Below are 27,696 nucleotides of genomic sequence, written 5' to 3'. Positions count from 1 at the left end.
AGTAAGGCCCCTAGATACCAGGCATGTGCAGGAAAGATCTGCCATCATAATGGCTGCTTCTGCACATGTGCGATTCTCCCTGGGCTCCTAAATGACACTGTGTGAAGAATCCAGCAGCAGCAACGTTGTCAGTATTCAGATGTCACTGACAACATTGCTGCTGCTGGATTTGTCACACCGTGTCAGTCAGGAGCCCAGGGAGAATCGCACATGTGTGTTAAGCAGCACGGACCTACGGTGGTTGCTAAGGACAAGTGGCGCCCATAATGCTCCTAAGCCTGTCATTAGCATATCGGCAATTAGTGAAAAGCTCCACAATGTGGCCAAAAGGAATAGAAAGAACAGCAGGGCAGTCATAAACTAAAAAGCTGCTGGCAGATATCAGCATGTTCACTGGCCAGAACTTGCTGATTGCTTGGTTGCTTAAATTTTTTCTTAACTGGAGTTCCCCTTTAAACCATAAAACAAAAATGTTTCCCAACATAAGTAGCAACTTACCGGATGGTTTCAATAATTTCATGTGCTGCGTCATGATGTTTATCCTGGAAAAAAATAAAAACAAAAATATTTAGTAAAATGCAAGATGGCACAAATATTAAATTTGTTACCATGCAAAAAGTTCAAGAGAAAGTTAACTTTGTAAGGTAATAAAAAACACAAATCTATAAGGGCATAGTATGCACAGGGTCATACAAAGACTCATTGTATTATACATGACATATTACATAGTTAATACGGTTGAAAAAAGACATGTCCATCAAGTTCAACCAAGGAGGGGATGGATACAGGGAAGGGGGAGGGGTGATAGGTTCTATACATATGCATTTATATTATTTTGCTCTAAGAAATTGTCTAGCCCTGTTTTGAAGCCCTTTACTGTTTTTGCTGTGACCAGATCCTGTGGTAGACTGTTCCACAGATTCACACTTCTCATGGTAAAGAAAGCTTGTCGCCTCCGGAGATTGAACCTTTTTTTCTCTAGGCGGAGGCAGTGCCCCCTTGTCCTTTGAGAGGGTTTTACCTGGAACATCTTTTCCCCATATTTCTTGTAGGGGCCAATTATATATTTAAATAAATTAATCATATCTCCCCTTAAACGTCTCTTCTCCAGACTAAACAAATGTAATTCTTTTAATCTCTCCTCGTAACTAAGATGCTCCATTCCCCTTATTAGTTTACTTGCCCGTCTTTGTACCCTCTCCAGCTCTAGAACATCCTTTTTATGAATCGGGTTCCAAAACTGGACAGCATACTCCAGATGAGGCCGCACCAAAGCTTTATAAAGTGGTATATTATAAAAAAAAAATATATATTATATATATAATATATATATATATATATATATATATATATATATATATATATATATATATATATATATATATATATATATATATAATTAGCTGCTTGAGTTCATCCGAACCCGAGCGTTTCGCATTTGATTAGCAGTGGCTGCTGAAGTTGGATAAAGCCCTAAGGCTATGTGGAAAACATGGATATAGTCATTTGGCTGTATCCATGTTTTCCAGACAACCTTAGAGCTTTACCCAAGTTCAGCAGCCCCAGCTAATCAAATGCAGAACGCTCAGGTTCGGATGAACTCAAGCATGGTGTGTGTGTGTGTGTGTGTTTGTGTGTGTATGTATATATATATATATATATATATATATATATATATATATATATGAAAGCTGTTGTCACTGGCTCACCCCTTTTTTTTTTTTAATGGACAAAGCCACAGGGTTTTGCAGGGGTGATGCTACACCACGCACAGGGACATGGGTGCTACCTCCATCTGTTGATGTTGCCATTAGAACAAGTGACTCCAAATCCACACAACAGACACAGTGTGAAGTGGTTGTATCACAAAAAAAAACAAAAAAAAACCTAGGTCTATACTGATCCATTAAGTTGAATGAAACATCTTTGAAGAGTACAAGCATTTCTTAAAATGTATCGTATAAGAGGTATAGACTCACTAAACCCCCATGTGTCTGCTTTGTTTGATATACTGTTGCCCTTTGTTGAAGGGGTACTCCAGTGAAAAGTTTTTTCCCAGTAAATGAAACACATTACATGCTCACATCGGTTGCAGTCACTTGATCTGTCCCATTAGTACTGGCAGTTGGTTTTCACTTTAACATGCAAGAAAGTGGGATTGTGGGAAAGTGTACTGACTTCAAATCTTTAAACATTTCATTACTTTCTCACATACAATTAGTTACAAAGGGTCTGAGGCACTACGGCCTCCTTTTCAGCACAATGGTCAGCCTGGTTGAATTGTACCTATGCCTCACCCACCACTGATTAACCAAGTCCTGCCTACTCTTTTCTTTGTGTCAGCTGATACTTTAAGTGAAGGTGCCGCCATGCTTGTTATCAGGTTCGTGTTAATGCCTTGCCTGCTGTTTTTGACTTTATTATTTTTGTTTTGTTTTACCTTATATCACTATGCCATTGCATGGACTCTATATATCATGGACTTCAACCGTCCCTTGCTACCTCCAATGCGCATGCCACACCAGCACCCTCATGTGGTAGCCTCACATTGCACACCATATGAAGAGACGCTGTTAGTAGCTATCTGTTAAAGGACAAGTGTCATGAAAAACTTTTCCCCAGTAATTTAAGCACATTACAAAGTTATATAACTCTGTAATATGCTTCAATCACCTATCTGCCTCCCTTCCCTGTCTTTTCCTCCCTCCACCCCCCCACCAGGAAGTGCACTAAGGGTGGTATTACACGGAACGATAATCGGCCGAATTGGCCCGAATCGGCCGATTATCGCTCCGTGTAATAAATGCAACGATCAGCCGATGACAACGATCATCGGCTGATCGTTGATATAGGTTAGAACCTATTTTCGTCGGCCGCCGACCGCGCACCGCTGCGTGTAATAGCGGTGCGTGGCCGGCGACTAACGATATACATTACCCATCAACGTTCCAGGGCTGCTCCTGCCGTCCGCTTCTCCCTGCGTCCCGCGCGCGCTCTAGCGTCACAGAGGCCTGTCAGCTGACAGGCCGCTCAGCCAATCACAGGCCGCGGCGGTCCCGGCCTGTGATTGGCTGAGCGGCCTACCAGCTGACAGGCTGCTGTGACGCTAGAGAGCGCGCGGGACCCCCGGGAGAAGCGGACGCAGGAGCAGCCCTGGAACGTGGATGGGTAATGTATGCCAGTTTAGCAAGGGCTGCAAGGACATCGGTAACGATGTCCTTGCAGCTCTTGTCAAACGATTATCGGGCCGTGTAATAGGTCCAGTAAACGAGCAACGATCTAGCAGATCGCTGCTCGTTTACAGGTATTATCGGGCCCTGCTCGGCCCGTGTAATACCACCCTTACTCTCACAGACCTGATTACTGTCGTCACCGTCACCAGGCAGCTCCTTCTTGTGAGGATGAGTCATCAGCAGGAGGGCTGCTCTAGGTCCTGTTACACCAGCCTCCCCCTCCCCCTCCTTGTCAGGTGACTCTGCTTGCTCAGCTTATCTTCTCTAGTGACATGACTAATTCACTCACTGAGTCCAGGGCAGCAGGAGAGAGGGTATGAGGTGGGGGGAGGGGGGGGGGGCTGCCTAGATAAGCATGAAATGTGACAAGTGATGGCTTGCAGTTGTTCAGCCAATGGGAGCTGAGTCACCTGACAAGCCAGGGGAGGGGGGAGGCTAGTGTAACAGGAGAAGGAGCTGAGAGAAGAGCTTGGTGACGACAGTAATCAGGTCTGTGTGAGTCAGGACACTTCCTGGTGGGGGGTGGAGGGGGGAAAAGACAGGGAAGGGAGGCAGATAGGTGATTGAAGCACATTACAGAGTTATATAACTTCGTAATGTGCTTCAATTACTGGGAAGAAGTTTTTCATGACACTTGTCCTTTAAATCCTACACTTCAACAACCTTTGTATTGGTCGTATTTGTGCATTGGCACTGCTTCTCTATTTGACATTGTTTGTTGTCCTTGAAAGAATTTCTGAAAAAAACCTTTCAATAAAACACTTTGAAACGTAGTTACAAAGGGTCAAGCATTTCCTCCATGTACATTTTGGGGGATATTTTAAATAGGTCCTGCCCCCATTCACACTGCCAGAGTCACTAAGAGGTGCATGTCTGAAGGAATCCTAAATAAGGAATCTGAAATAATTATGTGTGGGTACTTGAGAAAGCAGGTCTAGTACAGAAGCAGATATGGACTAAAAATAATGTATTGAGATGACCCCCCCCCCCCCCCCCATTTAGAAAGTCTGTCCTAGTAAATCATAGCTGTTAAGTATACTTAGACAGAAATTGTTTCCTAGACATAAAATAGTGACAACATGCTTATAACTCAAAGCCCCTTATAAGGCGTGAAACATGGGTTTATTTTTAAAGACCACAATACTGGAAGAAAGGAAATAGTAAGAGCCTGCCAGCCAATAGAATATTACATGTGCTGTGTTCTTGAACCATTGCTCCCTCAAGAGTCAAGAATGTATAAACAACTCTAAGAGCGTCATACATTGCTGGAATAGCAGAACAGTGAGGCTCATCACTGGACAGAGAAAAGGTTCACATCAGGGCAGGGAGTGAAAACAAGGAAAGAAAGTGCCTTTCAATGCCAGAAATCTGGGTCATATAGCATGGAGCCAACAAGCTTCTAAAATAATAGATTCCTCACCACCATGCCTAAAGCCCTCTAAAGATGTGGGATACACATATAGAACCATAGAAGATGGTAGAAAGAGGCCACTTGTTCTATCTAGTCTGCCATATTAGTACAGTGGTACCTCAGTTCTCGAACTTAATAGGTTCCGGAAGGCAGTTTGAAAACCGAGCAGTGTCGTCCCATAGGAAATAATGTAAATGTGATTAATTGGTTCCAGCAGCCACCAATAATTACCTACAATACTCATTTATTACACTGGTAAGTGCTCAGTATAATCACTACAGTACAGTACAGAACAGCACTATACTGTACAGGACATTAAACATAAGAAATGCAATTATACTAGTCACCAATTCCTCACCCATCCTTTACTGCATAGCGTCCCCCCCATCCAAGCACTGTAATGTATGGGAGATGGTGGTGCACTGCCTGTACTACTACTGTACTCCAGCAGTCTTATACAGCACTGTACTGTATGTGAAGCCTCACCACTGCTTAACTCGCCAGGTACAACCCACCATCAACGCTCGCAAAACCGGTCGAAAACCGAGCAAAGTTCGAATTCCAAACACTACTTCTGGGTAAATTTTGGTTCGAATACCAAGCAGTTTGTGTTCCAAAGCGTTTGAAGACCGAGGTATTACTGTATTTCCTTTCTTATAATCTTAGGATAGACATATGTTTTTTCCTCCTTGTGCTTAAAAGGCCAGAGCACTTGCATTTTTTTACCTAAAAAACCCACATGAGCCCTTATTTTTTGCGCCACTAATTATGCTTTGCAATGACAGGCTGAATTTGTTTATAAAACACACTGCAGAAGCTAGAAAAAATTTAATGTGAGTTTGCCCAAAATTGGTTTGCCCGTTTGCTCTAAAACTGTCTTGTTATATATGTTCCTCAAGACGTTACGATTACAACGATATATAACATGTTAAACTTTTATTTTATTTAATGGCTTGTAAAAAATTCAAAGCTTTGTTAAATATATGCTCTATTCCCAGGCTTATAGCACTTCTATCCTTTGGTCTATGGGGCTGTGTGATGTGTAATTTTTTGTGCCATGATCTGTACAATTTTTCTGGATTTGATGCGACCAAAAATGCACAATTTTGCACTTTCAGCGATCGGTCCTTAACAATCCAGCCCATGTGCCGGGCTGCCACAGGTGGGGAATAGGAGGCAATGTGCAAGAAGCATTCCTAATGATGAAGAGGTTAGGGCAAAAATGCGCAATTTTGCACTTTGGGAATTTTTTGCGCTTACACCGTTTACTGTACGAGATCAGGAATGTGATAAATTAATAGTTCGGCGATACCAAACATGTTTATTTATTTTTATTTATAACATGAGAAAAGGGGGCTGATTCAAACTTTTATTAGGGGAGGGTTTTTCTTTTATTAATAAAAACATTTTTTTTTTTTTACACTTATACTAGAAGCCCTGGGGGATGAGGAAAATGGTGCGATACGAACACAGCTGATTAAACAGGGAGCGACAATTAGAGCTCACAGGAAAGGGGGTGACATTCAGGGGGTAAATATTTTGAAGAACAATTGTTGTTCAAAAAACACACGACTCCTGATCAGAGAACTTGAAGTCACTATGACAGTCAGCTGTCATTGGGCCATCTCTGCAGAGATTGACTGATAACATTGATCGCTGTAAAGGCCCCCTGTCAGGGGCGTAACTAGAACTAGCTGGGCCCCATAGCAAACTTTTGATTGGGCCCCCCCCCCCCCCAAACAACTGACCACTAAGCTGTGAAGAGAGAGCAATATGTATATATAGTATTAGGAAAAGCATTATAGCACCATGACCACTGCCATTACCACTATATTGTTACCAACCAAATCCAGTATGTTAAGATGAATAATACAAACAGTACCAGTTTACATGGGACAAATATTACCCCCTCTCACTGACTAAAACCCCCACATACTGAATAATGCTACCACTGCTACGGAATAAAATCCACAGTCCAATATCACCATTGGCCATATAGTGGCATGTATAGGCTCCACACAGGCTTTACACACCATAAGTGATCACAGTGCAGTTACAGGCATCTTCTCCAATCGGAGTTGCTCACTTTTCCCCTTCTTCTCCATCCAGCCTGGCCACCATAAGGACTTCTCTCAGTAGGATCTTACAGACAAACAGTTTAGGTTCCTCACTCATGCCCCAATATCCTATGCATCTATTTGCTCCATCTGTTCCCTCATATAGTGGTCCCCTCTGTATTCATATAGTAGTTAGACAACTGTGTCCCTCATTAAGTAGTTAGCCCCTTCTCTGCCCCCCCCCCCATGTAGTACCGTATTTTTCGCTTTAAAGGACGCGCCTTTTATTCAGACGCGCCCCTGATTTTAGGGGGGAAAATAGAAAAAAAATATTTTGCTCATTGTCACAGTTTGGAGATAGCAGCAGTGTAATTGGTGCCAATCCCCCCATATAGTGCCCCACATAGAAGCCAATGCCCCCATATAGTGCCCCACATAGAAGCCAATGCCCCCATATAGTGCCTCACATAGAAGCCAATGCCCCCATATAGTGCCTCACATAGTAGCCAATGCCCCCATATAGTGCCCCCCATAGTAGCCAATGCCCCACATAGCCTATGCCCCCATATAGTGCCCCCCATAGTAGCCAAAGCCCCACATAGTAGCAAATGCCCCCATATAGTGCCCCCCATAGTAGCCAAAGCCCCCCATAGTAGCCAATGCCCCCATATAGTGCCCCCCATAGTAGCCAATGCCCCCATATAGTGCCCCCCATAGTAGCCAATGCCCTCATAGTAGCCAATGCCCCCACATAGTGCCCCCCATAGTAGCCAATGCCCCCATATAGTAGCCAATGCCCCCACATAGCCAATGCCCCCATATAGTGCCCCCCATAGTAGCCAATGCCCCCACATAGAAGCCAATGCCCCATATAGTGCCCCTCATAGTAGCCAGTGCCCTCATATAGTAGCCAATGCCCCCATACAGTGCCCCCATATAGTAGCCAATGCCCCCAGACAGTGCCCCCATCATAGCCAGTGCCCCCATATAGTAGCCAATGCCCCATACAGTGCCCCCCATAGTAGCCAATGCCCCATACAGTGCCCCCATAGTAGCCAATGCCCCATACAGTGCCCCCATAGTAGCCAATGCCCCATACAGTGCCCCCCATAGTAGCCAATGCCCCATACAGTGCCCCCCATAGTAGCCAATGCCCCATACAGTGCCCCCCATAGTAGCCAATGTTCCATACAGTGCCCCCATAGTAGCCAATGCCCCATACAGTGCCCCCCATAGTAGCCAATCCCCCCTGCGACCAGAAAAACAACAAACAGGTTACTCACCTGTCCGCCGGCCCCAGCAGCTCCTCTCCCGACACTCCGGTCTCCCGTCATGCTCCGGGCACAGGCAGCGGGGGACAGAGAGACTGCCGCTGCAGAACACTTCCGGGACACAGGCAGCGTCTCTGTACCCCACTGCCTGTGCCCGGAGGATGACGGGAGACCGGAGTGTCGGGAGAGGAGCTGCTGGGGCCGGCGGACAGGTGAGTAGGACAGCGATCCCCTCCGCACGCCCAGCCCGCCCCCTCCATCGCCGCTTAGCCGATCAGGAGCCCAGGAAAGTGCTGCTCATTGCACTTTTCCGGGCTTCTGATCGGCTCAGCTGAGCAGCGATAGAAGGGGCGGGCGGAGGGGGTGGCTCAGGGCCGCTCACTATGCATATGCATAGTGAGCGGCAATACAGGGGGCGGGGGCATACTTTAACGCGGGGGCCCGGGCCCCCTAAGCCCCCGGGCCCCATAGCAGCTACGCCAGTGCCACCTGTGGATTGGTCATCTGGCTATTGCTAGGAGACTAGATGAGGATAGGCTACAACCCAATGTAGTCAGCTGTCATTGGTCCATCTCTGCAGAACTGGACCAATGGCAAGAAACGCCGTCCGAGCCTAGGAGACCGAAAGTGGTTACAGGAAAAGAGGCTAGAACCAAATGTAGACAGCTGTCTTTTGTCCATCTGGACCAATGGCAGCAATTGCCATCCGGGCCTCCAGTGGATTGCTCTCCTGGCTGTTTTAGGAGACCCTGGGACCCACCGGCAGACTGGAGAAGTAAGCAGCACCGTTTGACTGCTCGTTTTCAAACTGCAGTTGGTTTGCAGTCATTGGCCTATCACTGCAATCACAGCAATGATCCTGAAATATGCTAGCAGGCTTGAGAAGTAAGCAGTGCTGTTTCATGATGAACCAGCCCATCAGCTACTGTATGTCCTGCAGGAAGTGGTGTTTTTTTTTCCAGTATAAAACAGTGCTCTCTGCTGCCACCTTTATCCAGGTCAGGAACAGTTCAGAGCAGGAGAGGTTTTCTTTGGGGATTTGCTAGTTCTCTGAATTTTTCAAAATCTGACTTGTCTCACTTTATGCGCTTATAGCTCAGTGATGCTTTAACGTATGCTAGTGATTCTGAGACTGTTTGTTCGTCACATATGGTTCTTTATGTTGGTCACAAAATTTGGTCACTGTCTTAAGTGTTTTTTTTGTGAAAAACATGAAAATATCATGAAAATGTTGAAAAATTTGCACTTTACGAACTTTGAAATTCTTTGCTTCTAAAAAAGAAAGTCACATGACATAAATTAGTTACTAATGGTGCGTTTACACAGACAGATTTATCTGACAGATCTTAAAAGCCAAAGACAGGAATGGACTATAAACACGGAACAGGTCATAAAGGAAAACTGAGATCTCTCCTCTTTTCAAATCCATTCCTGGCTTTGGCTTCAAAAATCTGTCAGATAAATCTTTCTGTGTAAACGCACCATTAGTCAGATCAATATGTCCTTTTTATTCTGATTTCATTTCATAAACATATTTTACTTTTTTAGGGTGTTACCGGGCTTAGAAATGTATCCACAAATTATCAAATTTTCATTTCTAAAACTGATTTTTATTTAGGTATCAGTTTTTTTTGTTTTTTTTTTAAGTGGATTTAGGAGGCTTGTATACTGGAAACCTCCATAAGGGACCCCATTTTGGAAACTACACAACTTAAAGAATTAATCTAGGGGTAATAAGCATTTTGACCCTACAGGGGCTGGAGGAAAGTATTCTCCATTAGGCAGTATTAAAATGGAGAATATAAATTTTCCAATAATATATTTGTTTAGATAAAAGAATCTCATTTTCACAATAAACATGAAAGAAACCGCACCCCAAAATCTGTAACGCAGGTTCTCCTGAGTATAACGGTACCCCATACGTGGGCCACTGTATGGGCACACAGCAGGGGTCAGAAGGGAAGGAGTGTCATTTTGGTGACGGGCAATCTGTGGGTGTTAACTTGCTATCCCGGGTGGTAATGGACCAGCTCAGGGCGTTTACTGGCTACCCTGGGTGGTGACGGGCAATCTGAGCGGTTACAGGTAAACTGAAGTGGTTATGAGTAATCTGGGGTGGTTACAGGTAATCCAGGGCACTTTGGTGACAGGGGATAAAAAGTGCCGGCAGCATTTGGAACAAGCGATCAGTGGTATATGGTATATACCGCTGATTGCTTGTACCGGGACCACACCGGGTGGTCCACGATCATTGCCCCATGCTCTCTGCCACCTCCGGTGGTGGAGAGAATAGGGTTTTGATTATTTTTAGGAATCCATCACTGTGAACAGAGTCTGTTTACAGTGATGGCGACGGCCATCTTGCATCAGATAACTGCTCGGAGAGGGGGGACATGCAAAAGAAGAGCCCGTGGAGCCTCATTGAAGAGTCTCAAAACACAGGACTAGCCAGATATCCCTCCGGGCAACACCCTGAAACAGCTGTATGTGGATGGTTACCTGGTTTATCCCTTGTCCAGGGCTCCAGACTAAAAAATTTACCTGGGAGCCATTGGCTCCTAACCTGAAAAATTTAGGCGCCAAATAGAATATTTGGTCGCCAACATTTTAAACCATGTAAAATTAATGTTATGTTAAATGGGACTTACTGTGTGCAGAGGCCACGGCAGCATCCTCCTCCTCCTCCTCCTCCTTTAGATCCTTTCTTTTCTTAGTTTGAAAACGTTCAACATGGAAACTTGCAACTTGACAACCATATACAGTCTGACAACCATATACAGTCTGACTCAGTACTTCAGCCTCACTTGGCTAGCCTTTTAATGAGGCTTACTCTTCTGAACTTGAACTTAAAGGGAACCTGTCTCCCCCGGTGCCGGGGTGACAGGCTCCCAACCCCCCGTTAGAACCCCCTATACTCACCTCATCGCGCCGGGTCCCGCTTCTGGAGGTGGTCAGGTCACGGAGATCTCAGCCGCTGCAGCCCGGCGTGCACTGAGAGATGAGTCCAACGCTCATAGAGAATGACGGGAGAGTCCAGCGCTCCATCATTCTCTATGAGCGTTGGACTCATCTCTCAGTGTGCGCGTCAGGCTGCAGCGGCTGAGATCTCCGTGACCTGACCACCTCCAGAAGCGGGACCCGGCGCCATGAGGTGAGTATAGGGGGTTCTAACGGGGGGTTGGGAGCCTGTCACCCCGTCACCGGGGGTGACAGGTTCCCATTAAAAGCTTGCAACAGTCTATACATACTGAGCTAGACTTATGACTGCAGCCATAGTGACCCCCCACAAGATGTGTATATAGATAGATATATCTCTCACCTAGTGACTAATGCAAGTGACCCCCTACAATACAGACACCTGAGGGGCCCTGATAATAATTGTGCATATATCTATCTCCCAGTGTCTGCAGCCAGTTTGCCCTACACTTATAGATGGCCCCCTCCCCTTATAGATGACCCCCTCTACCCCCATTATAGATGCCCCCTCCTCCCCCCCATTATAGATGCCCCCTCTCCCCCCCCATTATAGATGCCCCCTCTCCCCCCCATTATAGATACCCCCTCCCCTTATAGATGCCCCCTCTCCCCCCCATTATAGATGCCCCCTCCTCCCCCCCCTTATAGATACCCCCTCCCCTTATAGATGCCCCCTCTCCCCCCCATTATAGATGCCCCCTCTCCCCCCCTTGAAGATGGCCCCTCTTCGCCCCCCCCCTTTCCTCTATGCTAAGCAATATTTAAAAAAAACAAGCACACAAACTCACCTGACAACCCGCTCCCCCGGCGATCCTCTTCTTCTTCGGGCGCTGTCCCCGGCTGATGCGCGGCTGCCGGGGGTGTCCCGTCCTATCCCCGGCAGCGCGGCGCGTCAGTGAGCTCCCTGTACGCCGGGGCTGTGACTTCTGACACAGGAAGCGTCTCTGACGCGCGCTTCCTGTGCCGGAAGTCAGGGCCCCAGGCAGCTCACTGATGCGCCGCGCTGCCGGGGATAGGACGGGACACCCCCGGCAGCCGCGCATCAGCCGGGGATAGGACGGGACACCCCCAGCAGCCGCGCATCTTAAAGAGACAGCGCGCTGCCGCCGGGGCCAGTCGCAAATGGCGCCCAGATTAATAAATCTGGGCGCCATTTGCAAAATGTCAGTCGCATTGGCGACCATTTTGGTCGCCATCTGGAGCCCTGTTGTCATTACGTTGACTTATAGGGCCACTTAATATGGTGGATTTGGTGGTTTCCTAACAGGAGCTGCCCCTTGGCCGAGTCCTTCCCGGAGGGATATCTGGCTAGTCCTGTGTTTTGAGACTCTTCAATGAGGCTCCACGGGCTCTTCTTTTGCATATTCAATATCAAACAATGTGAGCTTTATTCCATAGTGCGACGTTTCGGTAACAACCTTTTTCAAGCAGTAAACGCAATACACACATGACTTCCTTATACATCACTCTGATTACAATTACATCAGGTGTATCAAATCAATTCAATCACTTGTTCAAAATACAAAATCTTTGCAAAAATTCATAAAATAAAATGCATCATAGTCTAAATCTTATAGTGTACTAACCGATCAGTTACTTATATCTTCATCATTACTTAACATGTGAACCATTCATGAGTATTACTCTAACTATGAGTATGATAAAATACCCCATACCAGTGTACATAAAATAATTAGCTGTACGAACCATCCGGGATAACCTTCTTCCTACTCACTCCACACTATGTAAAGGCTATAAACCGCGACTCCAGACACGGCGCAAGCCGCGCGATAGTTGGTATGATCCCGATCCCAGCTCACTACTGGTCATCACTGTTAGACGCCATATAGGGTAAGGGCAAATAGCCCATATTTTGCGCTACAGAGCTGTTTTTGGGCTTATTTTTTGCGGGAAGATCTGTAGTTTCTATTGATACCAAGTTTTACATATATATGACGTATTTTCTCAAGCAGATTGATAAAAGACAGCTATTCGGGTACTGTTTTTTTTTTTTTATTTTATACAGTGTGTCGAGCAATATAATTATGGATATAGTTTTACAGATTGGGTCGTTATGGATGTGGCGGTACCAAATATGTAAAGGATTTGTGTTTTTTATGTAACGTTTTATTGTGTATATGGAATGTAATGCATTTTTATTATTGGGGGGGGGGGGGCCTTTTGGTGCAATTTTTTTATTTTTACACTAGTGTACATTACTAATCAGGGATTATTGATCACGGATACAATACACTGCATCATGCTGACAGGCAATCGCCACAGCCATGCCTGTCAGCATGATGGCATCTCCATGGTAATCCCGGGGGCCTTCAACAGAGAGACCAGACGGTGCCACAGGAACTCTGATCACGTGAGTATACCCGCGGCGCCAACAGCAACCCGTTAGCGGCATTTAACGGGTTAAACTACCCGGAGCGGATCCTCTGCTCCGGGTAGTTTCGGGGGATGGGGGGGGGGGGTGTCTGCTGTCACACTGACACCTGATTCCCCCCGCTCTGCCACTGTTAAAAGGCGTATGCATCGGAATAAAGCCCATTAGTGACCACCGTGAAAAGGCAGCACAGCGGTCACTAAGGGGTTAAAGTGATACTGTCACCCCCCCTTACTCTATGTTCAGTACTGTGCAGTAGACAGTGTCACCTAGGAGGGGCGTAACAGCAATTAGGCCCCCTATACCGAGGGGAGAGAGGACCCAACTGCCATGAAGCCTCGTCTAGGTGACACTGATAAAATGAATCAATTTTAGAGCAGAATGAAGACACCGACAAGTCAGGTGTATATATCAAATGTGCTGCATCTAAGCCTGAGGATGGCGTGGAGAACCAGTAAGGGGGTGACCGTATTACTTTAGATTTTTAAAAGGTAGTAAAACATGTACTGCACAGTGAACAGAACAACCTGTTCCCTTATTAGAAAAATAGCAATCTCAGGAGGGCTCTGTAGATGGGAAAAGACAGTTATGTCTCAAGAGGAAAAAAAAATGAATACAAAAATTTAATTTCTTGTGTCAGCTTACCAACCACTTGCATTAGCCACATGGGTTCCTTGATTTCGAGGTGCAGGTACCAGATAGATGGCATATTCTGTAGATATACCATAAATTCTCCTAGAGCTCCATTATATGGCTGACTTTTTTTTCAAACTCATAAAGGAGAGAGGACAAGGCGCAGCGGGTCTTCTCCCTGCTCCTTCTCCCTATCGGTACGGTCTGAACACTCAGACCCTGACCTATCAAAACTTTTGACCTGTCTCTGACATGTCAAAAGTTTTTTGTAACAGTGACATTTCAATACCCTGAAGGATGTAACACTATTCTAAGATTCATGAATTCACATGGCTTCCCTTTGAAGAACCTTCAAGAGAGATCACGCAAAATAATGCTGGGTAATGGCAGCGTGGGGTCACATAAAATAATACTGGTAAACTGCATAAAGAAAAACTCCCCTGCCTAGATGTTATGGTGTTCTCTATCGTGCCCAGTATCACATATGTAAAGCAGATGGAACCAATCCTTGTCTGCCATATAATTATACTCCTATTTTTATGAGCTCACAATAGTCTGTCTCATCCCACTTGTTACATTCATACAGCACGATTTCAGCCACAATGAGTCAGAGGTATGACAAACTCACAATGCACTTTATTTTAAACTAAAGGGCAGTCGCCTCCCAAGCTAGAACATTTTAACACCAACTGTAAGCTTGATGTCATTTCTTATCTCCCAGAGAGTAGGAAAAGCACTTGTAGATGAATGCATTTCTGTATATGCCAAGAGCAGCTGCCCATGCTGCCTGGTCCCGGTATTATCCTTCCCCCGCTGTGCTGTCAGGCAGCAGCCTCCTCACTATTTGCCTCTTGTCGTCGTGGTACAGTATCCAAATCATTCGCTTGCTGTGTATGGAGTGGTTCTGGAGAGGTTAAATGCTGCTGTCACTTGATTTGGAGATTGTACCACGACAACAAGAGGCAAATAATGAGGAGGCTGCAGCCTGTGTGCGGGGGCTAGGAATGACAGCACAGTCCAGTATGAACACCACCCCATAGCAACAGCAGCATGCAGCCCTACACTGTAATGCCCGCCCCCCCCACCCCACCCCCCACTGAGCTGTACTGTGAGTATGTGTATCCCTGAGCATTAACAACCAGGTTATCCAGCAGACACTGTGGCATGCTGCCCCACTCCTGCTCACTCAGCTAGCCGCTCATCATGCTCTCTGCACTATACTCTATGTCAAGTTGCGCTATTGCACAGCTTAACATAAAAGTATCGAATATTAGGGAATCCTAGTAAAGAAGCATTTTTTTGCCCCAATTATCGATACTTGTAGCAATATTTCGGCTCATCACTAGACCTGACCAATCTGCTATCTTCATCACTACAAATTTGAGGATAGCCAGCGATAATTTCAGACATTTTGCAGTGACACTTTGACTGATCCCTAGGTCCATCTTGAACCCTATAGCCCATCTACTTGCATCTGGGAGCTCACTTTAGACCAGTGCTTCTCAAACTTTTTCTACTGGAGCCTCACCCAACAGACCAAGGCAATACCTGGGCCTCACCAGACTGACCAAGTGGGTGCCGGGGCCTCACTAACTGTGGTGAAAGTCCATTTAAAAGCTGATGATAATGCTAGGGCTACCGTTCACCTGTCTACCAAGCTCTATATAGTAATAAAGCAAGTACAAAATAAATTAATAATGTTGCTAAAATGGAGATTTTTGTTAACAGCAAAAGGACTGTGCAGATTAGGCCCCGTTCCCACTGAGCAAAACTAACAGAATTCCGCGGCGGACGAATGCCGTTACCTTCTCACTCATAACGGGAGTCTATGGGAGGTGAGCACTCCTGCCCTGAACAGGTTCATTCTTCAGTGCGGACAGGGCAGGAGCGTGCGCCTCCCATAGACTCCCATTATGAGCGGGAGGCTAATGGCATTCCGCGGCGGACAATTCCGCCGCGGAATTTCCCTAGTTTTGCTCAGTGGGAACATGGCCTTATAATTACTACTCTGAAAACTGGCTCCACAGCTGGGCCTCACCAACAACTAGGGGGCGCCTCACTGGTGAGGCCCGCCTCACAGTTTGAGAAGCACTGCTTTAGACAAATGTTTAGAGCGGTCTACACTTACCACCAGTGTGGTGGAGTCAAAAGCCAGAGCCGTGGTCCAAAAGCAAGTGTGGATATAGATCCAGAGTGTTGTTTTTACACAGACTAAGTGTCCAATACTCCAGATGAAAGTGTGAACGTGGACTTGACATTTAAAGGGTACCTATCATTTTGAGCAGGCAGCAGGATACGCCGCAAAATTCATGCCAGCGGCTGTCCATTAGGGCGTGCAAAGTAGACCGACTTCTTCCAGCTCGGCATTTGCCTGCACTGTAAGTGTATGAAGACATAGGCTGAGCCAGAAGATCGCCATCTCCTGCGCACGCCCCAACGCTGGCAGATATTTTGTGGCATATCCTGCTGATGCCCGCTCAAAATCATAGGTACTCTAACACGTAAAGAACTTTACACGGATATTGGGTTGGCCACTTTATTGTTCAGTGTCCAGTATTCGTATGTGTACTCACAGACCGACAGCAGCTCAGAGTTTCATCTTTACATTATCGGCCAGGAGCTAAAAATGCTCCTGCAGCCGATAATCAACCTGTATAAAAGTGACAGCGATCAGCCAAAGACTGGGTGAGCACGATTATCAACTTATCACATTTTTTGAGTCCGCTTTAACATACACTCACCGGCCACTTTATTAGGTACACCATGCTAGTAACGGGTTGGACCCCCTTTTGCCTTCAGAACTGCCTCAATTCTTCTCGGCATAGATTCAACAAGGTGCTGGAAGCATTCCTCAAAAATTTTGGTCCATATTGACATGATGGCATCACACAGTTGCCGCAGATTTGTCGGCTGCACATCCATGATGCGAATCTCCCGTTTCACCACATCCCAAAGATGCTCTATTGGATTGAGATCTGGTGACTGTGGAGGCCATTTGAGTACAGTGAACTCATTGTCATGTTCAAGAAACCAGTCTGAGATGATTCTAGCTTTATGACATGGCCCATTATCCTGCTGAAAGTAGCCATCAGATGTTGGGTACATTGTTGTCATAAAGGGATGGACATGGTCAGCAACAATACTCAGGTAGGCTGTGGCGTTGCAACGATGCTCAATTGGTACCAAGGGGCCCAAAGAGTGCCAAGAAAATATTCCCCACACCATGACACCACCACCAGCCTGAACCGTTGATACAATGCAGGATGGATCCATGCTTTCATGTTGTTGACGCCAAATTCGGACCCTACCATCCGAATGTCGCAGCAGAAATCGAGACTCATCAGAGCAGGCAACGTTTTTCCAATCTTCTACTGTCCAATTTCGATGAGCTTGTGCAAATTGTAGCCTCAGTTTCCTGTTCTTAGCTGAAAGGAGTGGCACCCCGTGTGGTCTTCTGCTGCTGTAGCCCATCTGCCTCAAAGTTCGACGTACTGTGCGTTCAGAGATGCTCTTCTGCCTACCTTGGTTGTAACGGTTGGCAATTTGAGTCACTGTTGCCTTTCTATCAGCTCGAACCAGTCTGCCCATTTTCCTCTGACCTCTGGCATCAACAAGGCATTTCCGCCCACAGAACTGCCGCTCACTGGATGTTTTTTCTTTTTCGGACCATTCTCTGTAAACCCTAGAGATGGTTGTGCGTGAAAATCCCAGGAGATCAGCAGTTTCAGAAATACTCAGACCAGCCCTTCTGGCACCAACAACCATGCCACGTTCAAAGGCACTCACATCACCTTTCTTCCACATACTGATGCTCAGTTTGAACTGCAGGAGATTGTCTTGACCATGTCTACATGCCTAAATACACTGAGTTGCCGCCATGTGATTGGCTGATTAGAAATTAAGTGGTAACGTGCAGTTGGACAGGTGTACCTAATAAAGTAGCCGGTGAGTGTATATTGCCCACATAAAGTCCTGTGTAAACAGAATTTGTGCAGCTAAGATAAAAGGAAACAGACAGCACAGATATTTATATATCCATGCTTTGAGTTTCCAGATTAAGAGCAGCAGTCTATACTTTCCAGCCACTCTGCTTGTGATCCAGCATCAGGTTCTCTGAGGAGGCGGGACCTGAAGATACAGATGCTGGGAGGACCAGAGAGACAGATACTGGATCACAAGCGGTGTGGCTGGTAAGTCAAGACTGCTGCTTGTGATCTGGCAACTGCAAAATACCAATATGTCTGCATACTCAATGAATAGTGGTGCCAGTTGAGAGAAATATTACAAAATAAAGACTATCAACTGCACACAAATATATTAAGTTGCAACCTTTTTTTTTTAAATGTGTTTTGGGTTTAACAGTAAAAACACTCTCTGAACTTTACGTTACGTGTGTTTATCAGTATGTGTATGTGGTATACTGATAACCATGCCCTGAACTTTACATTATCGGTTTTATTAACCTTAACCCCTTAAGGACCGGGCCTGAAATGGCCTTAAAGACCGAAGCAAATTTTATGAATATGACCTGTCACTTTTTTCATTAATAACTTCAGGATGCTTTTACCTATCCGGCTGATTCTGAGATTGTTTTCTCGCGACATATTGTACTTCACATTTTTTGTAAATTGGAGTAGATACTTATAAAGAATCTTTATGAAAAAAACAAAATAACGTGAAAAAATTGTGAAAAATTGCATTTTTCCAACTTTAAAACTTTTCTGCTTATACAGAAAATGGTTATACCACATAAATTATATATTAAGTAGCATTAGCAACATGTCTACTTTATGTTGGCGGCATTTATTAAACTATATTTAATTTTTTTTAGACAATAGAAAGCGTAAAACATTAGCAGCAAATTTCCAAATTTTCTGTAAAATTTCAAAATCTGATATTTTTAGGGACCTGTTCAGGTTTAAAGTTTATTTGAGGGGACTGTATGTTAGCCCCACAAAGCACCCAGAAACTGCACCCCCAAAACTCTGCAAAAGCACATCCAGAAGGTTTTTTAACCCTTTAGGGAAGTCACAGAAATAAAAGCTAAGTGTGTAAGAAATTTGAAAATTTAAATTTTCTGTGCAGAGATTTTATTGTAATCCAATATTTTTCATAATTATAAGCCTATTACCAGAGAAATGCACCCCAATATTGATTGCCCCGTTTCTGCAGTTTATAGAAATACCCCATATGTGGCCCTATTGCACTATTTGACGCAACCACAAGCCTCAGATATAAGGGAGCGCCTCGTGAATTTCAATGGCTCCGTTATATTTGGTCATTTATGACCATACCACTTCAGGTTGGCAGAGGCTCTGGGGTGCCAAAACCTAAAAAACACCCCTAAAGAGACACCATTTAGAAAACTACACCCCTCAAGGAATGTAACAAGGGGTGCGGTGAGCATTTGGACCCCACAGGTGCTTCACAGATTTTCTGAAAAATATGGCGTGAAAAAAAGACAAAAGAATTTTTTACACTAAAACGTTGTTCAAGCCTTCAACTTTTAATTTTCACAAAGGGATAAAAGAAAAAAACAAAAAAAAACAAACATGTAGCGCAGTTTCTCCCGAGTACGGAAATACCCCACATGTGGACATAAAGTGCCAAGCGGGCGCAGGACGAGCCTCCAAAAGGGAAGGAGCGCCAATTGGCTTTTGGAAGCTGGATTTCACTGGATTGGATTTCAAGGGCCATGTCGCATTTACAGAGCCCTCGTGCTGCCAAAACACTGGAAACCCCCACAAGTGACCCCATTCTGGAAACTACACCCCTTAAGGAATCTAACAAGGGGTGCAGTAAGCATATGGACCCCACTGGTGACTGGCACAAATGTGGAAAAATTTCCACATGGCGCTTTATGTCCACATGTGGGGTATTTACGGACTCAAGGGGAATTGCTCTACACATTGTGTTTTTTTCTCTTTTAACCCCTTGTGAAAATGATTATTTCAAGGCTAGACCAACATTATAGTGTAAAAAAATGTAATTTCATTTTCACGCCACATTGTTCCACATTTGTGCCCGTCACCAGTAGGGTCCACATGCTCACTACACCCCTTGTTACATTCCCTGAGGGGTGTAGTTTCCATAATGGGGTCACTTGTGGGGGGGGGGTTCAACTGTCTTGGCAACACAGAGGCCTTTTAAATGCAACAAGACCCTCAAAATCCATTCCAGCCAAATCCAGCCTCCAAAAGCCAAATGGCGCTCCTTCCCTTTGGAGGCTTACCCTGCACCCGCATGTGGGGTATTTTTGTACTCAGGGGAAATTGCTCTACACATTATGTGTTTTTTTTAATCTTTTAGCCCCTTGTGAAAATGAAAAAAAATCAAGACAAGATCAATGATTTAGAGTAAAAATTAAAAAAAAATTACACTAAATGTTGGTCTAGCCTTGATTTTTTTTCACAGGGGAAAAATTCCTTCCCGACTCCATAATGCAGGGCTCCAGATGGCGACCAAAATGGTCGCCAATGCGACTGACTTTTTGCAAATGGCGCCCAGATTTATTAATCTGGGCGCCATTTGCGACTGGCCCCGGCGGCGGCGCGCTGTCTCTTTAAGATGCGCGGCTGATGCGCGGCTGCCGGGGGTGTCCCGTCCTATCCCCGGCAGCGCGGCGCATCAGTGAGCTGTCTGGGGCCCTGACTTCCGGCACAGGAAGCGCACGTCAGAGACGCTTCCTGTGTCAGAAGTCACAGCCCCGGCGTACAGGAGCTCACTGACGCGCCGCGCTGCCGGGGATAGGACGGGACACCCCCGGCAGCCGCGCATCAGCCGGGGACAGCGCCTGAAGAACAAGAGGATCGCCGGGGGAGCGGGTTGTCAGGTGAGTTTGTGTGTTTGTTTTTTTTTAAATATTGCTTAGCATAGAGGAGGAAGGGGGGGGGGGGGGCATCTATAATGGGGGGAAGAGAAGGGGGGGGCATCTATAATGGGGGGAGAAGAGGGGCCATCTTCAAGGGGGGGAGAGGGGGCCATCTATAAGGGGGGGAGAAGAGGGGGCATCTATAATGGGGGGGGGAGAGGGGGCATCTATAATGGGGGGGAGAAGAGGGGGTATCTATAAGGTGAGGGGGAATCTATAAGGGGGGGAGAAGGGGGCATCTATAATGGGGGGGAGAAGGGGGCATCTATAATGGGGGGGAGAAGAGGGGGTATCTATAAGGTGAGGGGGAATCTATAAGGGGGGGAGAAGGGGGCATCTATAATGGGGGGGAGAAGGGGGCATCTATAATGGGGGGGAGAAGAGGGGGTATCTATAATGGGGGGGAGAAGAGGGGGTATCTATAATGGGGGGAGAGGGGGCCATCTATAAGGGGAGGGGGTATCTATAAGGGGGGGAGAAGAGGGGGCATCTATAATGGGGGAGGAGGGGGCATCTATAATGGGGGGGAGAAGAGGGGGTATCTATAATGGGGGGAGAGGGGGCCATCTATAAGGGGAGGGGGTATCTATAAGGGGGGGAGAAGAGGGGGCATCTATAATGGGGGGAGGAGGGGGCATCTATAATGGGGGGGAGAAGAGGGGGTATCTATAATGGGGGGAGAGGGGGCCATCTATAAGGGGAGGGGGTATCTATAAGGGGGGGAGAAGAGGGGGCATCTATAATGGGGGGAGGAGGGGGCATCTATAATGGGGGGGAGAAGAGGGGGTATCTATAATGGGGGGGAGGAGGGGGTCATCTATAAGGGGAGGGGGCCATCTATAAGTGTAGGGCAAACTGGCTGCAGACACTGGGAGATAGATATATGCACAATTATTATTATCAGGGCCCCTCAGGTGTCTGTATTGTAGGGGGTCACTTGCATTAGTCACTAGGTGAGAGATATATCTATCTATATACACATCTTGTGGGGGGTCACTATGGCTGCAGTCAGAAGTCTAGCTCAGTATGTATAGACTGTTGCAAGCTTTTAAAGGGAACCTGTCACCCCCCGTGACGGGGTGACAGGCTCCCAACCCCCCGTTAGAGCCCCCTATACTCACCTCATCGCGCCGGGTCCCGCTTCTGAAGGTGGTCGGGTCACGGAGATCTCAGCCGCTGCAGCCCGGCGCGCACACTGAGAGATGAGTCCAACGCTCATAGAGAATGACGGAGTGCTGGACTCTCCTGTCATTCTCTGAGCGTTGGACTCATCTCTCAGCGCACGCCGGGCTGCAGCGGCCGAGATCTCCGTGACCCGACCATCTTCAGAAGCGGGACCCGGCGCGATGAGGTGAGTATAGGGGGTTCTAACGGGGGGTTGGGAGCCTGTCACCCCGGCACGGGGGTCGACAGGTTCCCTTTAAGTTCAAGTTCAGAAGAGTAAGCCTCATTAAAAGGCTAGCCAAGTGAAGCTGAAGTACTGAGTCAGACTGTATATGGTTGTCAGACTGTATATGGTTGTCAAGTTGCAAGTTTCCATGTTGAACGTTTTCAAACTAAGAAAAGAAAGGATCTAAAGGAGGAGGAGGAGGAGGAGGAGGAGGCTGCCGCGGCCTCTGCACACAGTAAGTCCCATTTAACATAACATTAATTTTACATGGTTTAAAATGTTGGCGACTAAATATTCTATTTGGCGCCTAAATTTTTCAGGTTAGGAGCCAATGGCTCCTAGGTAAATTTTTTAGTCTGGAGCCCTGTAATGGCAATCAGAATAATCCCTGGATCAACGTGACCCCTGAAATAGGAATAAGGGACAGAATTTAGATAATGTAGAACCCCAATGACGTGTGGTACACCTTGAAGCGATCCAGTATGCAGAGGCCCTGTTACGCCACACTCTGCTCTTCTTCTGGGGTCTCCCGTTCTCCTGTGTGCGGAACGTCACCTGGAAAATGTTGTCCTGGTGCGATACGGGGTCCTTCATATCCAGAAGCGCTGGATCCGCTCCATGGCTGCTAAATATTAGGGCTCTATTATTGCTTCTGATATTTTCGGATCGTGCCGCAAGCTACAGTAGCTTGGGCAGCGGAGGACTGGAAGAGGGGGTGCTGGTATAAAAGTCATCCCCGTACCGGTGGTAACCTTTATCCAGCAGTGGGAAGATCAGTTCCCGAACGACCTTCCCACTAACTCCGAGGATGGGGGGGTGGCATCTGGGGGCTGGATACAGGTGTCCCTTCCTTCATACACTCTAAGGGTACGTGCACATTGCGGAATGGCGAAGGATAACCATTTGTGCATTCCGCAGCTGGCACCCACCGGCAGACTGATGCGGGCGCGCGTCTCCGTCCGTGTCATAGACTCCATTCTATGCACGGGCGGATTCCGCTCTCCGTCCAATGTATTCATTCTTAGGAAGGACGATGAAATCCGCCCATACATAGGATGGAGTCTATGACATGGGTGGAGACACACGCCTGCATCAGTCCGCCTTCAGGTGCCAGCTGCGGAATGCACAAAAGGTTATCCTTCTCCATTCCGCAGTGTGCACCTACCCTAAATCTCTAAATGTGTACCCTGAGGTACTCTCAGAGTTTGTAGAATTTCACGCCATACAGTCATCTAGCTACCCCCAGACACGTCACTGGATGATGAGGACGATGAGGATGAAAGGAAGAAAAAAGGATCCCCCCCATTCATCCTCACTGGCTGTTTCGGTATTGGAGGCAATAATAACATATGCGTCCAACACCGAAAACGCCCTGGGGGCCATTTTTATATAGGATTGGTATATGGGGTATGTAGTGGTGTAGTGTAAAACTTTATTCAATGTAGTGTAGTGTTTTTTACGAGTTCAGTATAAAAAAAAAACCTACGCCAAAAATGGTGTTGCTGATAAATGCCGCACTTATGTGCAGCACTTGTCAGCAGACCGTGGCAGTAGGATATAGAAAAAAACAGCCTACGCCAAAAAGGAGGAGTTGTTGATTAGCAGCGCACTTGCGTGCGATGCAGATCATCACTCAGCGGCGTATGGGGGCGGGAAATACAAAAAAAAAAAAAAAAAAATTGGAAAAAAAAAATCTTTACTACATGCTGAACATCCCTATAGCTGCTGATAAGTGTATTACACTTTTCAGCCGCTAGAGGGCAGCAGAACCCCCATGCCGACAGGGAGAGATGGCCTGCAGTGTATTTCTGCAGGCCATCTCTCTGGATCGCATGCGGCCGGTCCGCGGCGCCCTCTTAAAGGACCCGCATACCGTTACGTCATGGGTCCTTAAGAGGTTAATAGCTCCCTGTACTGGGTGAGAGTGCGAGTTGGGGAGGGGCATGGTCTGCATAGCGGGGTCTAAAGCACTGTACTCTGACCCAGGAAGTCTCCCTCACCTTCCAAATCATAGCACATCCACTTCAGGCTGGGGCTTTCATCAGGGGACAGGACTGTGGCGGTAACCTCTTCATAGCTGTAACCCCTCTCTCCGCGGACAGAGTGCTGTATGTGCCCACATCTGCTCTGCTCATTCTTTCATACTCCCTGCAGTCTCGGTCATCCCTTGTGTTTCCCATCCTCTCCATTCCTGTACAGTAACTTATATCATCACATAATAAGCGGTTTCTGAATGTTTCCTCTGTTTTACATGTTATTCAGAATAAATCATTAATTTTAAGGTGTGGAACAAATTCTCTGCATTTTAATGATTTCTTATGGGAAAATTTGCTTTGGTTTAAGAGTGAATTTGGATTACAAGCATGGCCCCGAAACAAATTATGCTCGTAATCCAAGGCACCACTGTATACATATTTGTGGTCAGTTTCCAGGGCTTTCCAATCCGTGTATCGTTCATGCTGCCCATCTGCTTGATTTCTCATGATGCGTGAAAGGGACAGCAAACGAGTTGTCGATCTCGCTCATCGTTAGGGCTGGGCGGTATACCGCAAAAATACCGATACCGTCACTGGCGTCGGTTAACCGACTTCAACTTAGCCAGGACGGTAATTGCGGTATTTTTGTATTTTTATGTCCCCGCGCCCGTCCTGTCAGAGCCCCACGCGCGCACACACACACACAAGCAGCCCGGCACGAGCGCTGCACGTCATGTGCAGGGACGCCGGCATCGCCCCCGTCTGGTCCAAGCAACCATCTCCCCACCCCCCTATGCGCGCACCTGTCCGCCCTCTCCGAGGCCCCGTCCTGCCGCACCGTCCATGCGCCCACCACCCGTCCGGTCCGGCGTCCCTGCTCACTGAGGGGAGAACAGGACAGCCGCCCTCACGTGCTGCTGCTCCTCCAGCTCTGACATGGCCGCGTCCCTGCACACACCGGACAACGTGTGCAGCGCGGCCGGGAGTGGGGGGGCGCTCGCCGGCCGGGAGTGGGGGGGCACTCGGACGGGACTGTGCTGGTCCCCCCTCCCGGATCAGTCCTGTCCGAGCGTCCCCCCCCCCATGTCAGAGCTGGAGGTAGAGGAGCAGCACTTAGGAGCAGCTGACCTGTCATCTCATCCCCTCAGTAACAGTACAGGAGTGTAACATAGGAGGAATAATGGGCTGCAGCAGGCAGGATAACTTATAGCTGTGTGTGCTATCCTGCCTGCTGCAGCCCATCCATTCCTCCTATGTTACAGTCCTGTACTGTTACTGGGGGGACTGCAGTCATACACCCATGTCCGCCCCCCCCCCCCCCCGGTACAGTCATACACCGCTGTCCGCGCCCCCCCCTATACAGTCATAGACCCCTGTCTCCCCCCCCCCCTGTATAGTCATACACCCCTATCCCCCCCCCTGTATAGTCATACACCCCTGTCCGCCCCCCTGTATAGTCATACACCCCTATCTGCCCTGCCCCCTGTATAGTCATACACCCCTATCCCTATGTGCCCCCTGTATAGTCATACACTCCTATCTGCCCCTCCCCCTATGTGCCCCCTGTATAGTCATACACCCCTATCCCTATGTGCCCCCTGTATAGTCATACACCCCTATCCCTATGTGCCCCCTGTATAGTCATACATCCCTATCCCTATGTACTCCCATGTATAGTTCTGTACCCCCATCCCTACGTACCTCCTGTATAGTAATACACCCCGATCCATCCCCATATAGTCATACACTTCTATCCCTATGTACCTCCTGTATAGTAATGCACGCCAATCCATCCCCCCATATAGTCATATACACCTATCCACCCCCCATATAGTTATACACATGTATTCCTATATGACCCCCTGTGTATACACATCCTGAAGAGGCTGTATACCTGTATATACACATCCAGGTCTCTGCTGAGACCCCTAATAATGACAAATAGTAATAATGATAATAGACTAACCATGGATTGCTGTTCAGTTGTTTTTCACTTTATCTAATCAAAATATCGCCAGTTTGGCACGGCAAGTGGGTGTGGTTTGCTAAAAGGGGCGTGTCATAATTATCGTTGAATTATCGTTACCGCGGCTACATGTGCGATAAACCGCGATATTGATTTAGACCAATATCGCCCAGCCCTACTCATCGGCCCTAGTTTGTAGCCTCCACAGACAAGAAATCTTTGTCTAAAAGCACCCCTAGGGGTCATTCACTCGTCCATACAATTCCGTCCAGACACTGACAGTGTTCTGCAAACTGGACCCGGTAGTTCTAAGCATCATGATTAAATTAGGATGTTGGGAGCTCCTAAACAGTTTAAAAGTTTGCATTAGTGTACTGACAACCTCCACACCTGTAAATTTAAAGCCCCGGGAAGAGGCTGAGGCTTCCTGTTTAATTCCAACAAAGACAACAATTCCATGCAATTTCAGCAATGACAGGATTCTGCTGGAGGGACGACTTTTTTTTTTGCTCCAGTCTCTGGGTCCCAAGTACAGTATTTTGGGGTCTGCTTGTGGAATTCAGAAGGTTTTATCTCTAATCCAAAAAATGTTTTAGCAAATGTTTCGATTTTAATTTAATAGGAAAAGGGAATGAATATACACACACATATACATAATATCTATCTATCTATCTATATCTATCAATATCTATCTATCTCTATCTATCTATATGTGCGCACGTGTGTGTTTTCACATACACACACACTTAGATGTACTATATTGATCAATGAAAATCGGCACTCAACCACTGTACCACCAATGATGGTATACCAGAGCCATTTGAGTGCTGCTGTCTCATAGCCGGGGTATAAATCAGACACAAGAGGTGTGGCACCTGTCAATCACCCATTTCAACGCTGCAATTGTGTTACATTGCAGCATTGAAAAAGTTAAATGAACGCCAGCTGCTGGATCACTGGCAGCAGTCATTAGTCATAGAAAGAGTTTATCGCCGCTTTCAGTTGTAAAAGCAGCATCTACACCGCTATTTAGCCAGCACAACTCTGCTCTGTGCTGGCTATTTGAAGTTTGTGCAGTGAGTGAGGCAGAGCAGGCAGCAGATGTTAGGAAGCGGCTGAGAGGGAGGACACGCAGAGAACATGGCAGGTGCTTAGCTTACCATCCGCCAATGTTTTCGGAAGTATACTTTATTGTTAGGCAGCGCTGCTGCACAGCTTAAGGCCATGTTCACACATTGTGAAACACCAGCCGTGTCACAGAACAGGCGGTGTTACTGAAGATTATCCCTGATGATGATCTTTATTTCTGATGGATTCACCGCTGCACACAATGGAGTGTGCGGCCAAAGCCCCATGCTCCATTGTGTGAACTGACATGTCTTGAGTGGACATGTCAAGTCAGTTTTTCATGCAGTCAGATGGAATCCCGGCCGGATAATGTTTTATGTGCATACGCTCCAGCCAGGATTCCATTCATTCCAATACAACATATGTTTGTATAAATCACGGCCATTGATGCA

The 27,696-nt window shown here is 46.7% G+C and overlaps 1 protein-coding gene across 1 annotated transcript in view; it reads right to left on the bottom strand.

Annotated features, from left to right (window-relative positions):
* DOT1L (DOT1 like histone lysine methyltransferase) overlaps window positions 1–27,696 on the bottom strand; it is a 177,357-nt gene that overhangs the window by 117,466 nt on the left and 32,195 nt on the right. The window contains exon 2 of the mRNA XM_069962499.1: window positions 499–542. Coding sequence (XP_069818600.1) covers window positions 499–542 — 44 coding nt within the window. The remainder of the gene's footprint in view (window positions 1–498; window positions 543–27,696) is intronic.

Source organism: Dendropsophus ebraccatus, chromosome 3 (genome assembly GCF_027789765.1).
Source record: "Dendropsophus ebraccatus isolate aDenEbr1 chromosome 3, aDenEbr1.pat, whole genome shotgun sequence".
Classification (NCBI taxonomy): Eukaryota; Metazoa; Chordata; class Amphibia; order Anura; family Hylidae; genus Dendropsophus; species Dendropsophus ebraccatus.
This window is presented reverse-complemented; position numbering and strand designations above follow the sequence as displayed.